Source organism: Drosophila elegans, unplaced genomic scaffold, assembly GCF_018152505.1.
Source record: "Drosophila elegans isolate 14027-0461.03 unplaced genomic scaffold, ASM1815250v1 contig_349, whole genome shotgun sequence".
Lineage (NCBI taxonomy): Eukaryota > Metazoa > Arthropoda > Insecta > Diptera > Drosophilidae > Drosophila > Drosophila elegans.
In genome coordinates, this window is record NW_024545729.1 from 27,137 (window position 1) to 46,250 (window position 19,114).

Genomic DNA, 19,114 nt, shown 5'->3' on the forward strand with positions numbered 1-19,114 from the left:
TATAGTAGTCCGATTTTGATGAAATTTAAATCGTAACTCTGACATATTTAACCATTACTATATGTCGAAGAACTAAAAAATAAATTAAAAAACAGAAAAGTTTTCATTTTTTCTTATTTATTTTTTCGATTGTTCCTATGTGAGCTATATGATATAGTCGTATGATTTTGATGAAATTTAAACCGTAATTCTCAAATATTTAACCATTTACGGTTTAAATTTCATCAAAATCGGACGACTATATCATATAGCTCCCATAGAAACAATCGGAAAAAAATACAAAAAAAATTATAACTTTGCTGTTTTTAAATTTGTCTTTTAGTTCTTCAACATATAGTAATGGATAAATATTTCAGAATTACGGTTTAAATTTCATCAAAATCGGACGACTATATCATATAATTAAAAAAAAAAATTATAACTTAGCTGTTTTTTTAATTTTTTTCTTAGTTCTTCGACATATAGTATTGGTTAATCATTTCAGAATTACGGTTTAAATTTCATCAAAATCGGACGACTATATCACATAGCTCCCATAAAAATAATAAAAATATACAAAATAACTATCTAATAGTTGAGCTGCAAATCATCATAGCTTCAATGTTTTTCAACATATACGCAAGTTTAATGTTTTCAAAAGTATTTAATTCTTGCAATAGCTGCAAGGGTATATGAACTTCGGCTTGCCAAAGTTTGCTTTCTTTCTTGTTTTTATTTATTTTTCCGTTTGTTCCAATGGGTGTTACATGCTATAGTCGTCCGATTTTGATGAAATTAAAACCGTAATTCTGAAATATTTAACCATAACTATAACTCGAAGAACTAAAAAAAAAATTTTAAAAACACCAAAGTTATAATTTTTTGTATTTATTTTTCCGATTGCTCCTATGGGAGCTATATGCTATAGACGTCCGATCCGGCTCGTTCCGACTTATATACTACCTGCAATAGAAAGACACCTTTTGGGAAAGTTTCATGCAGATAGTTTTTAAACTGAGAGACTAGTTTGCGTAGAAACGGACTTTATGTTAAAGTCTTCTGATGTTGATGAAATTTAAACCGTAATTCTGAAATATACCTATATGTCGAAGAACTAAAAAAAAAAAAAAAAAAAAGATAAGTTATAAATTTTTTCATTTATTTTTCCGATTGTTCCTTTAGGAGCTATATGCTCGTCGTCCATTCCGGCTCGTTCCGACTTTTACTAACTTTTGGGAAAGTTTCATGCAGATAGCTTTAAAACTGAGAAACTAGTTTGCGTTGAAACGGACGGACGTACAGACGGACGGACAGACGGACATGGCTAGATTGACTCTCCTAGTGATGCTGATCAAGAATATATTCAATTTCTAGGGTCGGAAACGTCTCCTTCACTGCGTTGCAAACTTCTGACTGAAATTATAATACCCTCTGCAAGGGTATCAAAAATTTAGATTTTGAAAGTTGTAATGCTTAATGCACAAATTTTAGGTCTTTAATAAATAAACATTTTTAAAATTGTACTCACTTTTGCAAAAAGCAATTTATTCGACGGAGAATCCTTTCCAAGTCTGTGTTCTGAAGTTGAGCAGGCATCCATAAAAGTTTGCGCAATGACACTTAAACAGGAATCCACACAAAACGTTTTATTTACGTCAAAAATAAAATCTGGGTTTTTTATAAAATTAACCCAGAATCGAAGGGGTAAACAATTTGATTTCCAAGCGTGCACAATATCAGAATCAGCAATATCATGACGCCGCGCAGCCTCATCTAGTAAATCAAAGAGCCATTTCACAGCAGGTGGTAACTCCTCATTAACAGTTAAAATAATTGAGAAAAAATCATCAACAAATTTTTGTATAGTTCCTTTAGTTGCCAAAAGGCGTGTTAAATAGACTTCTGGAATCGTTTTGTTCACCCTCTCATTGCAATTATTTACGCAATGCGATGGTTGCAATACTGGTGTTGCTCCAGATAAGGCCGAATTTTTAATGTTCATATAATGGTCAGGTATTATAGGCTTAATAAGATGGTAAAGTCGAGGCTGTTGTAACCCTGACTCAATGTCATTATTAATTATAATATGGCTTTGCGAATTATTTATAAAATAAACTGAAATGTAAGAAAATAAGTTATGTTAATATGTCTATTGAGTGGTGTTAATTACTTACAATTGTGGTATGGAGCAGGATTTTGGTTTTTACTATAGGGTATATGATAATTATCATTTTGTCTTGCTATAAGAGACATAACAGCAGATTCTTTAACTCCATAATGAGCCAAAGTATTAAGGCGTTTCCACCCATTTATAGTTTTTGTGGTTAAGTCTTCATCCTGTAATGTAAGATGACCTCCTCGACCGTGTCTCCATTCTAAGTCTACTTCGTATACAGATGGTCTCATAGAAAACGGAGTATTTTTAAAAATTGCATCAAGAATTTTTAGTTTGACTTGAGAAATGGTATCCCAATCGTTAACGCGACATTGGACCTTTTCATCAAGATCATCTTGTAAAATATGCAAAATGACCACAGAGTGAGTAACTTGTTCGTGGAGGAGCCGTTCTTCTGAAAGTGAGTAACGAGCATCGTGGGTAATTGCGTCGACTAAGCCCTTTTCAATTTGATGCTTGATTGCCTTGAACAGCAAAAATAAATTAGATCCAGCATACTCCTTTAGGTAATCATACATACAAATTGCTAAGTAATTGGTTAACATTTTTTCAACTACGCTCTCAGTGCGCCGTAGCATTAACTGAGGATGTTTGGTGGCAAGTGATTTATCAATTAAACGCAATAAAAGGGACTTCAAGATTTCTGTGGCATATTCCATTTTGTTCATCAGAACAACCATAAGTAATGAAGCGACGTTCACTCGGTCTCGAATTGAGAATGATGACCTTTGAGCCTCTAAAGTTTCAATGAACATTAGTAAAAAATATTTATTACCGATGAGTTGTTCAAATTGCATCATAGCAGCATCATAGTTTGTGTGTGGGCTACTTCCACGAAATTTCGGCGAATTTAATATGGGGTGATCGGATACACCGGGAAAAAACACCTTCATAATGTAGTTGACGTGATCCAACGTCGGTATGCCAGTGCTCTCCAAATCTGCGGTTAGATCGGTCATGTCCGTCTGAAGCTCAGCAAATGCCTGCTTACACTCAGAACGTACATTGCTTTCCAAGGTAATCATTTGAATCTGAATGCGTTTGTATTCACGTTCTGCTTGTGTAGATTTCCTTCTAAATATTATGAGCACGATAACCAGAACAATGACAAGAACTGCTACCGTTAACATAACGACAAGCAATGCATGTGAGAAGACATAAGGTTTATTTAAATCATATTTCAAATATCCTATGACGAAACGCAGATTACGACCTACTTTCACTACAACCAGAGGTAAATCAGTAGATTGATCTACACCATTTTCATCAGTTGGTAGTGGTTGCTGCTCCGGCGGAATGCACAAAAGTTGGGTAAGTGCCAAACTGGTAATGTTACACTGAGTGGTACCAATAGTTACATTAACGTCATATTCATCAGCTGCTAAATTTAAAAGCTCGCCTTCTATGACCAAGCTGTCACCCTTGTAAAGTTTAATGCCGTCGTTAGGAAAAGGCAAATATTTGGGATCGGCTAAATAAACTATAGTGCTTCGTATATCGTGAAAATATTTATTCAAGTCTCGGACCAGCTGTACATTGTCCATTACAAAGCTTAGTTGTAAATTTAGTTGAGTTTCATGAACCTTTACAAAAGTTGTAACATCCACATTATTATTGACAAAATAGGTAGATGCAGTTCCTCCAGTTGTGTATACGTGAAAGTTTTCCACGGTGGCAGCTCTTCTCTTTTGCCTACCCACTTCAATTTCAAATCCACTTTCAGTTGACGAAGAAAAATTTTTATAGTCCGATTCCGAATTCAGCAACTTGTTGGTATTTTTAAAGTTTTGAAATTTATGATTCACGGGAGGAGATGGGCATTCCATTAGATTTGAGTTGATGACAAAACAAGACGTTTTGTTTATTCGTTCGTTGTCAAAGAAAACCTCAAGTTCAGGTTTTTGAATGGAATCGAGATATATTCCATGTACAGTCAAAACGCGACCACCACTTACAAAACTGCGTAGAGGTTTTATTTGCATTATTCGCGGGTCCTGAGTATAATTAAAAATGGAACATGGCTGCCTTAGAGGCGTACGGAATTGATAGGAAGCAAAGTTACTTCGTGCCGAATTTTTATTGGTAATACTTGGAGCAGATACCTGACACTCTAATGTTCGGTTGGCACCATCAATAACTAGGTGAAGTGACCGTATTGGTTCTGGCTGCGTCGCCTCTGATGTAGTACAGCTAACTTGGGAAGACGAAGCTTGTGTAACATTTATATGACACTCATACTCATCTAAAAATGCACGCATAGTTGAACCAATATTCAAAAACTTTCCTATTAATGACAATTGTGTTCCTCCCGATCTGGGTCCAATCGTAGGATATAGCCCTGTTAACAGCACATTCTTAAAATGAAATTGTACACTTGATTCAGTATACCCTGCATCATTTGCTACTTTTATAGGTGCTGACATTTCATACAACGCAGCTCCAGTGCGGCATTCAATCTTAACAGATATTTGGTAATTTACGAGTTCACAGGGTACCGATCCGATAAATATTTTACCACGAACGTCCTCTTCGCGAATACCTAAATTACTGCCTTCAATTGTAATAAGGGTGCCACCCTCAATAGGTCCCGATAACGGTTTAATTATATCGATCCTGGGTAAAGGACACTCGTTTTCTATAACCATTCTAGATCCCCCGCTGATAGAGGTTCTGTCTGCTATGCAAGTCTCATTATATACACATGAGTTGCTGCACCAGGCACATTTATATTTTGGGTTACGAGTGACACATAAACTACAGTCAGCATGATCGCGATGAGAGCCCAGTACGTCGCACTTGTACAATGTTACGATTGCTGTGTCTACATAGTGTTGAAAATTCCAAGTAACTACAACCTTTGCCTGGTACTCATGTGTATTAGTCTCGTAGAAATATGGCGTTTTCTCACACACAACAATTTTGTTTGACTCAATGTGCGCTGGCAGTAGCATCTGAGCGGCTTCAATATGAATTGTGCACAAGAAACCTGCATGAGCGCTTTTGGGTTTCGGTAAGTTTTCAATTTCGAGCCGAATTTCTTTCGGAACCCGCACTGGTAAAAGAATAGCAGGACGATTCTTTTTCAAATGTGGACATTGCCCAACAGCACTTATAGCGACTTCTATATTACGACATTGCATTGATTTGTGGACACATTTGTTGTCAAAAATACACCAATTGCAGCCCCAAGAACTGCGCACACATTCTTGACAATTTCCATGATGTGAACAGTCAAAGAATGCAAAATATCTTGATACAAAGTCCTTATTTGTCTCAGAACTTCTTACTGACAATGGCACCGAGACGTGGTCAGTATTAGCTGGAATAACTGGTCTCTCATCAAGTGGGGGCGTAGCACATCCAAGTCCATTGTCCAGAATTTCGGCATCAATAGGCGTAGAATTTCCAAAAACGCATCGATACTTTGCATTAAAAGGTTCAGGCAATGTTCGAATTATTAAATGCAAATTTGTTAGCTCAGTGATTGGAATTTTTTCTGGGATGATGGATTCAAATTCAATGCATTGCTGTCCACTGCCCAATGATAGCCAACGTGATGCTGATGTATCTCGTTGACAAGTTGATCGCACAGTGCACCGTTTTTCCAAGGAGCACCATCCACAAAAAGGATCCCGCGATTCCAGGCAAGCTGAACAATTTGTGTATACAGAGCAATGCTCAATTCTAAGCTTTGTTATTTTCCGTTGAGATAGAACGTAAAGAAAATCCTTTTTTGGTGACATCATTGTATTTGGTAGTATACGGTTTCCAGCATCTACAACTATTTCTTCATACTCACCTGGACTTTGTCCAGACAATAAAACTTTTTTTATTACTCCCATGTCAGTTCCAAGAAAAGCCAGAGAATGTTGCTGATCAGTCGTTGAAGTAGCAGTTACTGACGTAATGGACACGTTTTCAAAATGAAAGAGCGCATGGGTAGTGATAGGGGATACTCCGCTAATCTTAAGTCCAACAGAGCAAAAGTTGTAAATGTTACCCAGCGAACCAACTATTGGGCATCTTCCATCATTAATAGTGCCTGATATATAACCCAAATTTCGATCCTTAATGGTTCCGTTAAAACACAGGTGAATATTTTCAATAAACATATCTTCAATGTCCTTTATGCTATATATGCACATAGCCGATCTGCTTTCTGGCTGATCGCTTATCTCTTTCGACGGCGAAAACACAGTGACTAACACGTGATCATCTTTTTTTATTCCCATTTTCTGAGCTAGCTTTTGGCTGGCTGGGGTTACCTTAGCATCACGTATTATATTATAGTCGATGTTGTTTTCAGTTGCCGTACATTGAACAGTTATTTCAGTGTAGCTGTCATAATTAGGATCTGTTATACATATACGTGCCAAACGGGTTACATAACCTGCTTCATCTGCCAAATGTGATTTTTTTTGAACAATAACAAAGTACGCATACTCAGAAGAATTAAATCCATAAACGTAGTCGACCAAAAAATGATCCCGATATTTAACATCGATATTTATAATTGATTGCTGTATTGAAAACTCTGCGTAGTTTAAATCATCAAGGCGACGGGACGAAATGGCAGGCACATCATGACGATAATCACCAACGTTTGTAAATGTGGTCCCTACATATAATATATCTTCCTCTTTCCATGAATACCTTGACGGACCTACAAATGCATACGTAGATGCATTTTCATCGTTAGCAGCCAATGGGACAGCAAAAAACTGAGGCGTTGCTGGGAACCGTGGCAGGCTGTAGATTTCGCATGCTCCTGTCAATAAAAAAAATTATTTTTTTTTAACAAAATAACGAAGTAGTCGAGTTCCTCAATAAATAAAGATAAAGATATTTATAACTATAACATTTTGGAAAGTATTATGTTGATTCATTTTTAGACACATCTACTAAAAAGGGAACGCTATGTCGAGATACCCGACTGTTAGATACTCGTTTTTCAATTATCAAATAGAAAAATAAATAAGTTTCGCAGTGCAAGTTACTCACACAAGTAAAGTTTGAGCATGTCATAGTATGTGTGCTGACCGCTGCCTTTTATGCACGAACGCCGCTTTTCAAATATGCAGTGAAACATAAAAAAAAAGTGATTGTCAAAAACTTATAAAACAATAAAACAAGAAGGAAAGCAAACTTCGGCAAGCCGAATATACCCTCATATACCCTTGCAGCTATTGCAAGAACTACACATTTTTGAAAACATTAAAATTATGATTTACTGGCGTATATTTTTTAAAAACAATTGAGGCTATGATGATTTGCAGCTCAATTATTTGATATTTATTTTATATACTTGTATTATTTCTATGGGAGCTATATGATATAGGCGTCCGAATTTGATGACATTTAAACCGTAATTCTAAAATATTTAACCATTACTATCTCTCGAAGAAATAAAAAGCAATTTAAAAACACCAGCAGATTTAATTTTTATACCCTTGCAGAGGGTATTATAATTTCAGTCAGAAGTTTGCAACGCAGTGAAGGAGACGTTTCCAAACCTATAAAGTATATATATTCTTGATCAGCATCACTAGCAGAGTCGATCTAGCCATGACCGTCTGTCCGTCCGTCTGTCCGTCCGTCTGTCCGTCTGCCCGTCCTTTTCTACGCAAACTAGTCTCTCACTTTTAAAGCTATCTGCATGAAACTTTCCCAAAAGTTGTCTTTCTATTGCAGGTAGTATATAAGTCGGAACGAGCCGGATCGGACGACTATAGCATATAGCTCCCATAGGAACAATCGGAAAAAATACAATAAAATAAAACAAGAACGCAAGCTCTAAAAAAAACGAGCAAAACTTGGTAACAAGAACCAGACGAAGAGCGGAAGAGTTATCAATACCAACAAAACTAAGCAACACTAGAAGCACTAAGCCGATACGGAGAATGCACGCTCTCTCTCCTGCATTACTATGAACAAGCGGCAAAGAAAAAAATGAACCGTGGAGTGTCCAATGCGCCCGATATCGTCCTCTTTTACCCCTACTAAAAAATACGAAAACTGCTAACGGAGCGTTACTACAAACTGGAATTGATCGCTAAATGCAACTTAAAGAAAAATGAAGCTTACAATCAATGAGAAAAACAAACACAAACAAAGTTAACAAAACAATTGAAATTACTATGCTAAACGATAAATAAATAAATAAATAGATAAATAAATTTTTTATTCTAAGCAACCCAACCGAAGACGATGATACCGTTCATTACCTAGGTCCAAGTTACCGGCCGCCACCCATTTATGGTCGTCAGGCAAATTGTGCTGAATTGGTAAAAAAAAAAACAAAATTACAGACCAAATTGCCGAAAATAAATTCTCGTGTCTATAAAAATAAAAGTAAATGACGAACTAGATTATCGTTCAGTGGCCAAGTATCTCGACATTAGTTCACCAAATTAAAAGTTGCAAATGACTACAATTGGTTATTAAAGGAATCGAGTCAACAGTCCCTATCGACGAGATGATTGCTGGACTAGATGAAAAGAGCTTTGATGTTAAAATAGCTATGAACATAATAAATATAAATAAAGTTCCCCAACCAATGTTCAAGGTAGGGTTGACGCCTTAAAGTACGCCTAAAAAAATGAAGTTCACCCAATTTACAAGCTGCAATATTTACTGCACCGTAGATTCGCCGTTGAAGAACCCGTCAGTCTGCGTTGCCTGTGGCGATGCAAATCCAACTGACCATCCAGCAGACCATTCTGAAAGAATTGATAATTCGCCGAAACCAACAAATACCTGCAACTGCAACAAGACGTTCAGTATATACCATCAACCACTACTGCGGGAGTTTCTTTTCCCCAGGCCTGAACCTGTATGCCGACATTTCATCAAACCACTGTTTAGATGGTTTCTCTAACATTAAATAATTAATTAAATAATAAATGATTTTGCTGTCACATTCGCGCGGAACACTTAGCAAACCTATAGTCGGATCACTCGTCAATCTTACTTCACCTCTATGACCATCCACAGCTGTCAGAACGCACACACTTTTAAACTTCTAGTAAAACAGATTGGCTTAAACACAGAAAGTATATTAGTACCCATTTTAATTACTGCCCGATCGTTTTTGTAAAGAAGACATTGACAGCTCAGTAGATGAGTTAGTGTCTGTTATGTCACTGGCTCCACAAAATTCCATTCCAATTTTACCTCCTAGTAAGCCTTTCAACAGCAGTCGTGATTCTATATTGAGGAACTGCTACGCAATAAATGAGTGCCAATCGTCGAAGGGAAGTTTAAAAATAGCCAAAAACCTACTACGTAAAGCCCAAGAAGATGAGAGAAATCGAGCTAAAGTATGCTATATGGAGCTAATCTCTCCAAATAGTAAACGATATCCACTGTGGAAAGCTAAATCAACCAAACAAACAGGAGATTTGTCCTCCATCTAAAAAACGCCTTCAAACCACTTCCAGCAACAAATAGCTTTAAGCTTTCAATAATCAACAATTAAGTAACAAGAGTCATAAAGTCTCAAGAGATCAAGAAAGCACCGGATCACGATTTCATCTCCCCTAAATGATCCTAGAATTCCGAGCTGTGCAGTATATTTGCTCACAAAAATATTTAATAGCGTGACGAAATGGGCTATTATTCTCAGCAGTGGAGGAAGTCTGTCATCACAATGACCCATAAAGCCGGAATGGACAAGTTCAACCATCGTCATACAGACCAATCAGTCTGCTACCGAGTCTCTCGAAGATTTTGAAAAGCATCAAGTAACACCTTCAGCCCATTAATGCCATACCGATGCACCAATTAGGTTTTCCCGAATTACACGGAATTATAGAACAAGTAAACCGGATAACATCTGAGCTACGAAATGCATTTGAACGACGAGAGTATTGCTTCGCTGTCTTTCTTACTGTCGCCCAGGCTTTCGACCACGTTTGGTTAGACGGCCTAATTCATAAAATTTAAATGATTCATCCACAAAACACCCATAAAAATATTGGCGTCATTCCTGCAGGAAAAAAAAGTTTTGCAGTACCACGCAAAGATACCCCAAGTAAACGTGCTTGGACAGACACTTGAAATCGTTTACACAGCAGATCTACCGACAACCAGTCTTACAAAAACATCAACATTTGCTGATGATGCTGCCATTTTAAGTCGATCTAAATGCTCTGCAACAGCAACGCAGATCGGCTTGCCGATTGGCGCATAAAATAACATCAACATTACACAAGCAACTGAAGTAACATACCTTGGAGTCCACCCGGATAGACGGCTTACTTGGCGTAAGCATATTGAAGCTATAAAAAATGTACTAAAAATTAAAGCATGAAGTCTACACTGGCTAAAAAACATCCGTTCACCAATAAAACTGGAGTACAAAGTAGTTTTGTTCAATGCCGTCCTTAAACCAATTTGAATATATGGCTCCGAACTATGGGGAAACGCATGCGTTAGTAACTTAGAAATAATTAGGTTTTGGCGTTCTTTTTGACCCATAACTAAAGCTTTCAGATCATGTTTCGTCCGTGGTAAATCAAGGGTGAGCTGGGAAAAGAGGGATGTGTTGAGAGGAATTTAATGATCCCTATGATTTTATTTATTTCACTAGTTCGTCCGATTCGGTAGTAAGTTCCTTCCGTTTGAACGAATGAATCAATGAATCAGAACAAAAAAAAGTTCTACTTTTTGCTCAACTGCGTCTTTTACTGTGTTCTTATTATATCTAATATAATATCAAATTCGACCTGTCTACCGCTCTTAAAACGTTTAATCCTTCTTACTAATACATATTTATATGTATACATATATATATTTTCCCAGAACTTTTATTACAATTTTGAAATCTCGATGGATTAAGTGGGTATTAGCACTAACCATACACCATATAGACTGGTCATTTCATATAACGAATTTGGACATAAAACTTTGGTAGCGGGCTCTCAGCAGCAGGCCCGGCGCTTCGTGTGCATTTGGGTTTTTTGCTCTCTCATTCTTATTATCATTTTTATGCTCGCGAACTCATTGCACGAGTTCAGTCGTGTAGTCACAAAGAGGCACATTTTGAAGAAGGCTGCCCTGCGCTTGAATTGGTCTTTGTATGTATGCGTGATCATGCAGACCCTCGGACTCTCAGCAGCAGGCCCCGGCGCTTTTGCTACTTTTTAAACTCGGTACCCTCAGAATATGGGCGTATTTACTATTGGGCTATGATAAAAATATTTTTTTTTGTTTACATATGCATTTTATTTATTGAATCTTCTCTGAATTGAGACTAACAATAAGTATATAAAATCTTAAATTAAAACTATAACTGACAGTCAAGATGACTGATGCGAGATGAAAAGGCTCTAATAACTATTGCTGAGCTGGAAGGTCATTGCGTTGTAATCGGGTCCGGTTGGAAACCCTGGATAGGTCCCTGGCGAGCTGGTTTGGATGAGAAGTTAGTTTGGTGTGGTAGGACGCTTTTTGTTTTGATATTTCATCTTTTACGGGTAGAATGCCAAGATCTCTGTGGATGTTGTCGTTCCGAACATACCAAGGTGCCCCAGTGATAGTTCTCAGGATTTTTGATTGTGCTCGCTGAATAATATCGATGTTACTGCTGCTCGCGTTTCCCCACAACTGGGAGCCGTAAGTCCAGACTGGCTTAAGCGTTAAATTGTAGAGCAGGACCTTGAAGTCTAGGCAGAGGGGGGAGCGACCGTTTATGAGCCAATGGAGGCTATTTGATTTTAGTTTTAGATGAATTTTCTTAGCTTCGATATGTCTCCGCCATAGTCTCCTGTCTCCTGTCTGGGTGGACGCCAAGGTACGTTACATCGTCGACTTGTGGAAGTGGCGTGTTATTCAGAGTTAGCGGGGGACACGTTTGTCTGTTAAGAGCAAACGTTATGTGTTAACACTTTTGCGCATTTATTTTTATACGCCAGTCTGATAACCACCTCTCCACTACCACAAGATGATAAGCTAGTAGTGCTGTTGCCTGAATTGGGCATTTGGACCGACTTAGGATCGCGGTATCGTCTGCGAATGTAGAAGTAGTTAGCCGCTCGTTCATCTGCGGTGTAGAGGAGAAATAGAGTTGGACCAAGGGCGCTACGTTGTGGAATTCCAGCCTCTATCGTGTAATCGTCGGATATTGTAGTGTTGCATCTCACGGCGAAGGCTCTGTTGTAAAGGTATGATTCAAGTATCCTGTGAGTGTTTTCCGGCAGTAACATTCTGATTTTATGCATAAGGCATAAGGCGCTACCTTGTGGAATTCCAGCCTCTATCGTGTAATCGTCGGATATTGTAGTGTTGCATCTCACGGCGAAGGCTCTGTTGTAAAGGTATGATTCAAGTATCCTGTGAGTGTTTTCCGGCAGTAACATTCTGATTTTATGCATAAGGCCATCGAGCCAGACTCGGTCGAAAGCCTGCGCAACGTCAAGGAATACCGCACTGCAGTATTCCCGAAGCTCGAATGCAGTTCGTATTTCTGTTGTTAATCTATTGACTTGCTCTATTGTTCCATGGCTTTCTCGAAAGCCAAATTGATGTGCCGGAATAACGTTGTGCTCTTTCAGATGTGGCATTATGCGCGTCAGAAGGCATTTTTCGAGCAGTTTTGAAAGACACGAGAGTAAACTTATCGGTCTGTATGAAGCTGGTACTGTGTGATCTTTTCCTGGCTTTGGGATCATTATGATTACCGACTTTTCCATTTTTTTGGGAAGTAGCCAAGTCGTGTAATCCCGTTAAAGAGTTTACAAATTACCTCAACTGCACAGTTTGAGAGTTCAATGAGCATCTTAGGAGTTATTAGATCAACTCCTGGATCCTTTTTTGTTTTTAATTGCTCGCTGATGACTTTTGCAACTTTGTTTGGTTGAAACAGAATTGGCGCCGTCTCAGTTCCAATTTGAATTGACGGCGACGGTAGTGTGAATGAATTATTTGCAGGATTTGGCTGAAAAACATTTCGAAGGTGTAAAGCAAATTTACAAGCTCTGTCTTTGTCACATTGGCCCAGCTGCCTGAAGAGTCTCTTATGGGAGTTACTATTTCGGCCGGCGCACTTAGATTTGGGTGGGCCCTCCACAAGGGATGCTTTGTGCTGGTGGGTGAAAGTTTCTCAATGTACTGGCGTTGTGTTTTTTCTTCTTCGTGCCTTAGAGCCCTGGTAAGTCTGCGACCAGCTTCCTTAAGGCTATGTTTTGAGGATAGCGATCTGCTGGTTTGCCAAGCACGCCTCAAACGTCTTTTCTCCAAAACAAGTTGTTCGATTTCAAGGTTAGTCTTGTGCCGGTGCGTGTGCCCATCCCTCCCTTGCGGTGTAGAGACTTTGGCTGCTGCGACGAGTACAGACTCCAGTGCATCGGCATAGCAGTCGATGTCCTCCTCGATGTTGAGCTGTGGAGTTAGTTCAATGTGGGAACTAACGTACTTTTTGAACTTCAGCCAGTTGGTTCGATGCGACGTCAGCCTGCATGGGTGCTCGATTAGTTCCAGGTTTTGAAGAATTTTGTTGCAAAGTTATTATCATAGTTTCCATATTACTTTGTGGCTGTCCCATGGCCTGCTGTATGTTATCAATTTTCGGCTGTATGTGAGCTGTGCCTGATCTTAGAGCACTGGAGTAGGAAATGCCGTTGGTGGTAATTGAGGGCGCAAATGATGACCTGGCTGCTTTTGCGAAGAAAACTTCCGGTGTCGTTTGTGATTTCATGAAGATGTTCTGGCGTGCCGTTGTCGCTCGTTGCATACGACTTTTCATCTCCTTGTAGACTGGACAGCCTCTGTAGTTTGCTGTGTGGTTTCTTTGGCAGTTTACACACCTTTTAGTGAGAGAGTCTTCCTTGTTGGCAGGGCAGGGTTCGGAGCCGTGGCAATTTCCACAAGCTACACAAACTGACCTGAGGGTGCAATTTTTGCATTGCAGTGGCCCGTTCCGTTTGTGCGGCTCTTTTACTGTGATCCTACGGTGCAGAAGGTACTGCAACTTGAAGATTGGGTGCACTGCGTTTTTTTCAAAACTCTGCTGTCTGGATCTAGCTCCATGATCAAAATATGAATATTATATGTTATAATATGTTTTATTATATTTCAGTATACATTTTATTTTTGTTTAGAAATTCAAATCAGTGGTACATATATGTATGTATTCGAATAAATAGAAATCAGTCCACTGAGATTGAAACAGGGCATATCGCAGTCGTGCCACTTAAAAAAAAACACTGCTCTTCAGTGGTTGAGAAAACTTCAAACTAAATCAGCTTTTGTCGTTGTTTGGCGAGCGGATGGTGCCTGCATAGGACACTTGTTTAAATGTTATCTTTGGTGATCTTTGGTTTATTTATTTTTTAATATTTCGCAGTTAAATTTAATTTGTCTTCAACAATTTTAATTGGCTTTAAACAATTCGTTATAATCCAAAATATTGGTATCCTCATTTTTGGTTTGAATAATAATAAAATGACAATAATTTTATAACTTGAATTGTACCAATATCTTGGACAATAACGAATTGTTTATTTATTTAATTATTTTAGAAGTTTTTTTTTTTGTAAAGGTAAATGGAACAAATATAAAGGTAAATGGAACAAATATAAAGGTAAATGGAACAAATATAAAAATCTGAATTTTTTGTTTAAATTATGTTTTAATGATAATAATTTTATAATTTTAATTGTACTAATATCTTGGGCTTTAAAGAATTGGTTAAAGACAATTAAAATTGTTAAAGACAATTAAAGTTACACTGCGAAACATTAACAAATAAATACACCATAGATTATTAAACATAAAATTCAAAACAAGTGTCCTAAAAGCCCGCTCACCTAAAAAGCAATCGTCGGTACGGTATGCAGGCACCATCCGCTCGCAAGACAACAACAAAAGCTGATTTAGTTTCAAGTTTTCTCAATCACTGAAGAGCAGTCGGTTATTAATTCGAATACTTACATATTTTACTGCTAGCACTGATTTGAATTTGTAAACAAAAATAAAATGTATGCTGAATTATTAAAAAATATATTATAACATATAATATTCATATTTTTATCATAATCCAATAGTAAATACGCCCATATTCTTAGGATACCAAGTTTGAAAAGTAGCAAAAGACAAAGAATTCTTGATGCACCCGTGTATGAGAATGCATGATCACGCATACATACACAGACCAATTCAAGCGCAGGGCAGCCTTCTTCAAAATGCGCCTCTTTGTGACTACACGACTGAACTCGTGCAATGAGTTCGCGAGCATAAAAATGATAATAAGAATGAGAGAGCAAAAAACCCAAATGCACACGAAGCGCCGTGGCCTGTTGCTGAGAGCCCGGGGGTCTGCCGCTATCAAATTTTTGTTTTCAAATTCGTTGTATGAAATGACCAGTCTATATGTTGATTGGTTAGTGGTATAAGTCACTTCTGACTGACTTTGCAACGCAGTGATGGAGACATTCCGCCCTTTTAAGATATATATATTCTTGATCAGCATCAATAGGAGAGTCGATCTAGCCATGACCGTCTGACCGTCGGTCCGTTTCTACGCAAACTGGTTTGTAAGTTTTAAAACTTTCAGCATGAAACTTTCCCAAAAGTTGTCTTCATGATATGTTACAGGTAGTATACAAGTCGGAAATTTTTTTAAAAGAACTAAAAGATTTTTCTGAATAAAGCCATGGTTTGAAATTTCAGAAGTACGGTTTATATCATAAAACTCCCATGGAACAATCGGAACATTGGATATAGTAATGGTTTAACAATTCAGAATTACACTTTTCATTGTACATATTTAAATCGGAAAACGATATCATATAGCAGTCATAGGAACAATCGAGTAATTGAGCTGAAAATTCTTATATCTTCAATGTATTTAAACATCAACGAATATAAATCAAAATGTAGATGTTTTAAAGAATATTCCATTTTTGCCAGCTATAGCAAGAGTAGCATTTCAGTTCTCGCTCGAAAAAGAAGGCACATTGAGACTATACAGTGGACTTCCTCAAAATAATTTCCGCTTCTCATATTGTATACATGTTGTTTGTGGAGCATACTACTATTAATTCTCTGTTAACTTCTTAAAAAAAAAAAACACGGAAACTTTCTGCTTTGTTGCATAACAGATTTGGTTAATAGTAAAATATTTAACTTTTAAAAATTATTTTGTGATGGCACCTCAGAATCTCTTCGATTCTAACCTACTGGAGTTTTGCAAATTCGCCGAACCTGTTCTATTGTAGGTTCCGAGCGAATTTTATGAAAACACAGCAAAGGTTGTCATGGTACAAAAAAAAATTCTTGGGACTTATTTTTTACCAAGCGCTTTTCGGTTTGTTTTTATATGCTTAGAAGTATATGGTTAAGTATAGTTTAAAAGTGTTTTTGTTCTTATTACCCCTTAATTTAATGTACTTATTGTGCAAAGCGTGTTGTGTTGGGACCTTTTTCATCGTCTTTGGCAACTTTAATCCCGGACACTACTTGTGAAAAGTTTGCAACACAGCATCTGATGCACACGAGTTGTTCAACACTTTTGTTGGTTATTTCCATCACTGTCTTTAAAATAAGTGGAATTTGTTATTTTTGGCAACCAATGGTTTTTGACTGATTTAAGACATAAAATGTGTGCAACAATAATGCACAAAGATTAGGAACAGTAGCGGGCCAAATATGGATCAGATATTTGCCTCGAAAACTTAGGCAAATCATAGGCATTTGTTAAGAGCAGTAGCGGGTAGCGGCAGTCAGCTTTTTTATTTCCCCTCAAATAGTATTTTCACTAGAAAATTTGATAGCAAGCAAGGGAACTTTTCACTTCCGAGTGAAAACTGGAACAGTCCTGATAATAAATCCAAGCCAAAGTCGGAAAATACCTCTGACATTTGCATATATTCTTTTTAGAAAAAAAAGTATGAATCAAAATTATCTCATTTAAATACATAGTTATGTAAAGAAAAAAATCTTTAAAAAAAAATTACAGCCACAAAAAAATATTAATTGGTTTTAGATTTACCAACCTTTAAAAATTAAATCTCTTCTTGCATACAAGGATATAAGAAATGCAACACACCCTTGGACTGAACGTAACTTCTGAGTGGATAAACTAACGCCAGGTAAATGACACCAAAAGGGGGAAGATTCAAGTTTGAAATTTTTTAAGTGCGTGAGTGCTATATATTAACAAAAACCGACGTGCACATAGAGTTCGTGCTTTTATGGGAGCCGCGGCCAAAAATAAAAAATACCAAAACCAAAAATCCCTGAGTTTCGGTTTTAATGTTATTGAAATCGGACAACTATATCAAATAGCTTATATTGATACGACACAGAACAGAACGCAATCGTGAGAATTGGCACTTCCAAGGAAATAATAAGCTATTATTTTAAAGAAAAGAATATAAACTCAAAACAAAACATAAAAATAACAACAAACGACAAACGACAATACAAACCAACAACGACAACAGACAGAAGAAGACTTCTTTTTCTTTTAAATTTGAATAATTGCAAGCCGTTTGGCACCTTTCGGCACATTCTTATATTCTTAAAACGCTTAAGAATATTATATAAAAAGATTTGTTGGAGCCGAAGAAGGCCATCACAACTAAAACTCTCACCAAACACAGAAAAGACAGACAAACAAGCTAACAATTATCACTAACCATACAACATATAGACTGGTCATTTCATACGACGCATTTGGACACAAAAAAACGGACCGCGGAAGGTCCACCGCTCTCACAGCAGCAGGTCCATGCACTTCGTGTGCGTTCGGGTTTTTTACTCTCTCATTCTTATTCTCATTTTTATGCTCGCGCACTCATTGCACGAGTTCAGTCGTTCAGTCGCAGAGAGGCGCTTTTTGAAGAAGGCTGCCCTGCGCTTGAATTCGTCTTTGTATGTATGCGTGATCATGCATTCTCATACACGGGAGCATGTGTGCGTTTATTTCATTTCGGCGCATCAAGAATATTTTGTCTTTTGCCACTTTTCAAACTTGGTACCCTAAGAATATGGGCGTATTTACTATTGGGTTATGATATAAATATTAATATTATATGTTACAATATATTTTTTTAATATTTCAGCATACATTTTATTTTTGTTTACAAATTCAAATCAGTGGTAGCAGTAAAATGTTTTACATATATGTATGTATTCGAATTTATAGAAATCAGTCCACTGAGATGGGAACAGGGCATATCGCAGTCGTGTCACTTGAAACACCGACTGCTCTTCAGTGGTTGAGAAAACTTCAAACTAAATCAATTCTTGTCGATGTTTTGCGAGCGGTTGGTGCCTGCATACCCTACCGACCGGCTTTTAGGACACTTGTTTTAAATGTTATGTTTAGTGATCTTTGGTTGATTTATTTTTTAATGATTCGCAGTGTTATTTTAATTGTCTTTAAACAAGTAATAAATAATAAAATACTTTTTATATTTTTGAAAATGTTAATGGAACAAATATAAAAATCCACATTTTTTTAATGATAATAATTTATTTTAATGATTATAATTTTAGATTTTAATTGTACCCATATCTTGAATTTTAACGAATTGTTTAAAGACAATTAAAATAACACTGCGAATCATTAAAAAATAAATCAACCAAAGATCACTAAACATAACATTTAAAACAAGTGTCCTAAAAGCCGGTCGGTAGGGTATGCAGGCACCAACCGCTCGCAAAACATCGACAAGAATTGATTTAGTTTGAAGTTTTCTCAACCACTGAAGAGCAGTCGGTGTTTCAAGTGACACGACTGCGATATGCCCTGTTCCCATCTCAGTGGACTGATTTCTATAAATTCGAATACATACATATATGTACTGATTTTGTAATTTGTAAACAAAAATAAAATGTATGCTGAAATATTAAAAAAATATATTGTAACATATAATATTAATATTTATATCATAACCCAATAGTAAATACGCCCATATTCTTAGGGTACCAAGTTTGAAAAGTGGCAAAAGACAA

At 37.1% G+C, this 19,114-nt stretch overlaps 1 protein-coding gene across 3 annotated transcripts in view; it reads right to left on the reverse strand.

Moving 5' to 3' along the window:
* The window catches only part of LOC108135328 (plexin-B), a 39,694-nt gene that overhangs the window by 8,128 nt on the left and 12,452 nt on the right, over window positions 1–19,114 (reverse strand). The window contains exons 2-3 of one of the 3 annotated variants that reach the window (XM_017256016.2): window positions 2,154–6,923; window positions 1,508–2,094 (exon numbers count right to left, since the gene is read on the reverse strand). The exons of the other annotated variants lie outside the window; for them this stretch is intronic. Coding sequence (XP_017111505.1) covers window positions 1,508–2,094; window positions 2,154–6,923 — 5,357 coding nt within the window. The remainder of the gene's footprint in view (window positions 1–1,507; window positions 2,095–2,153; window positions 6,924–19,114) is intronic. 3 annotated transcript variants of the gene reach the window in all.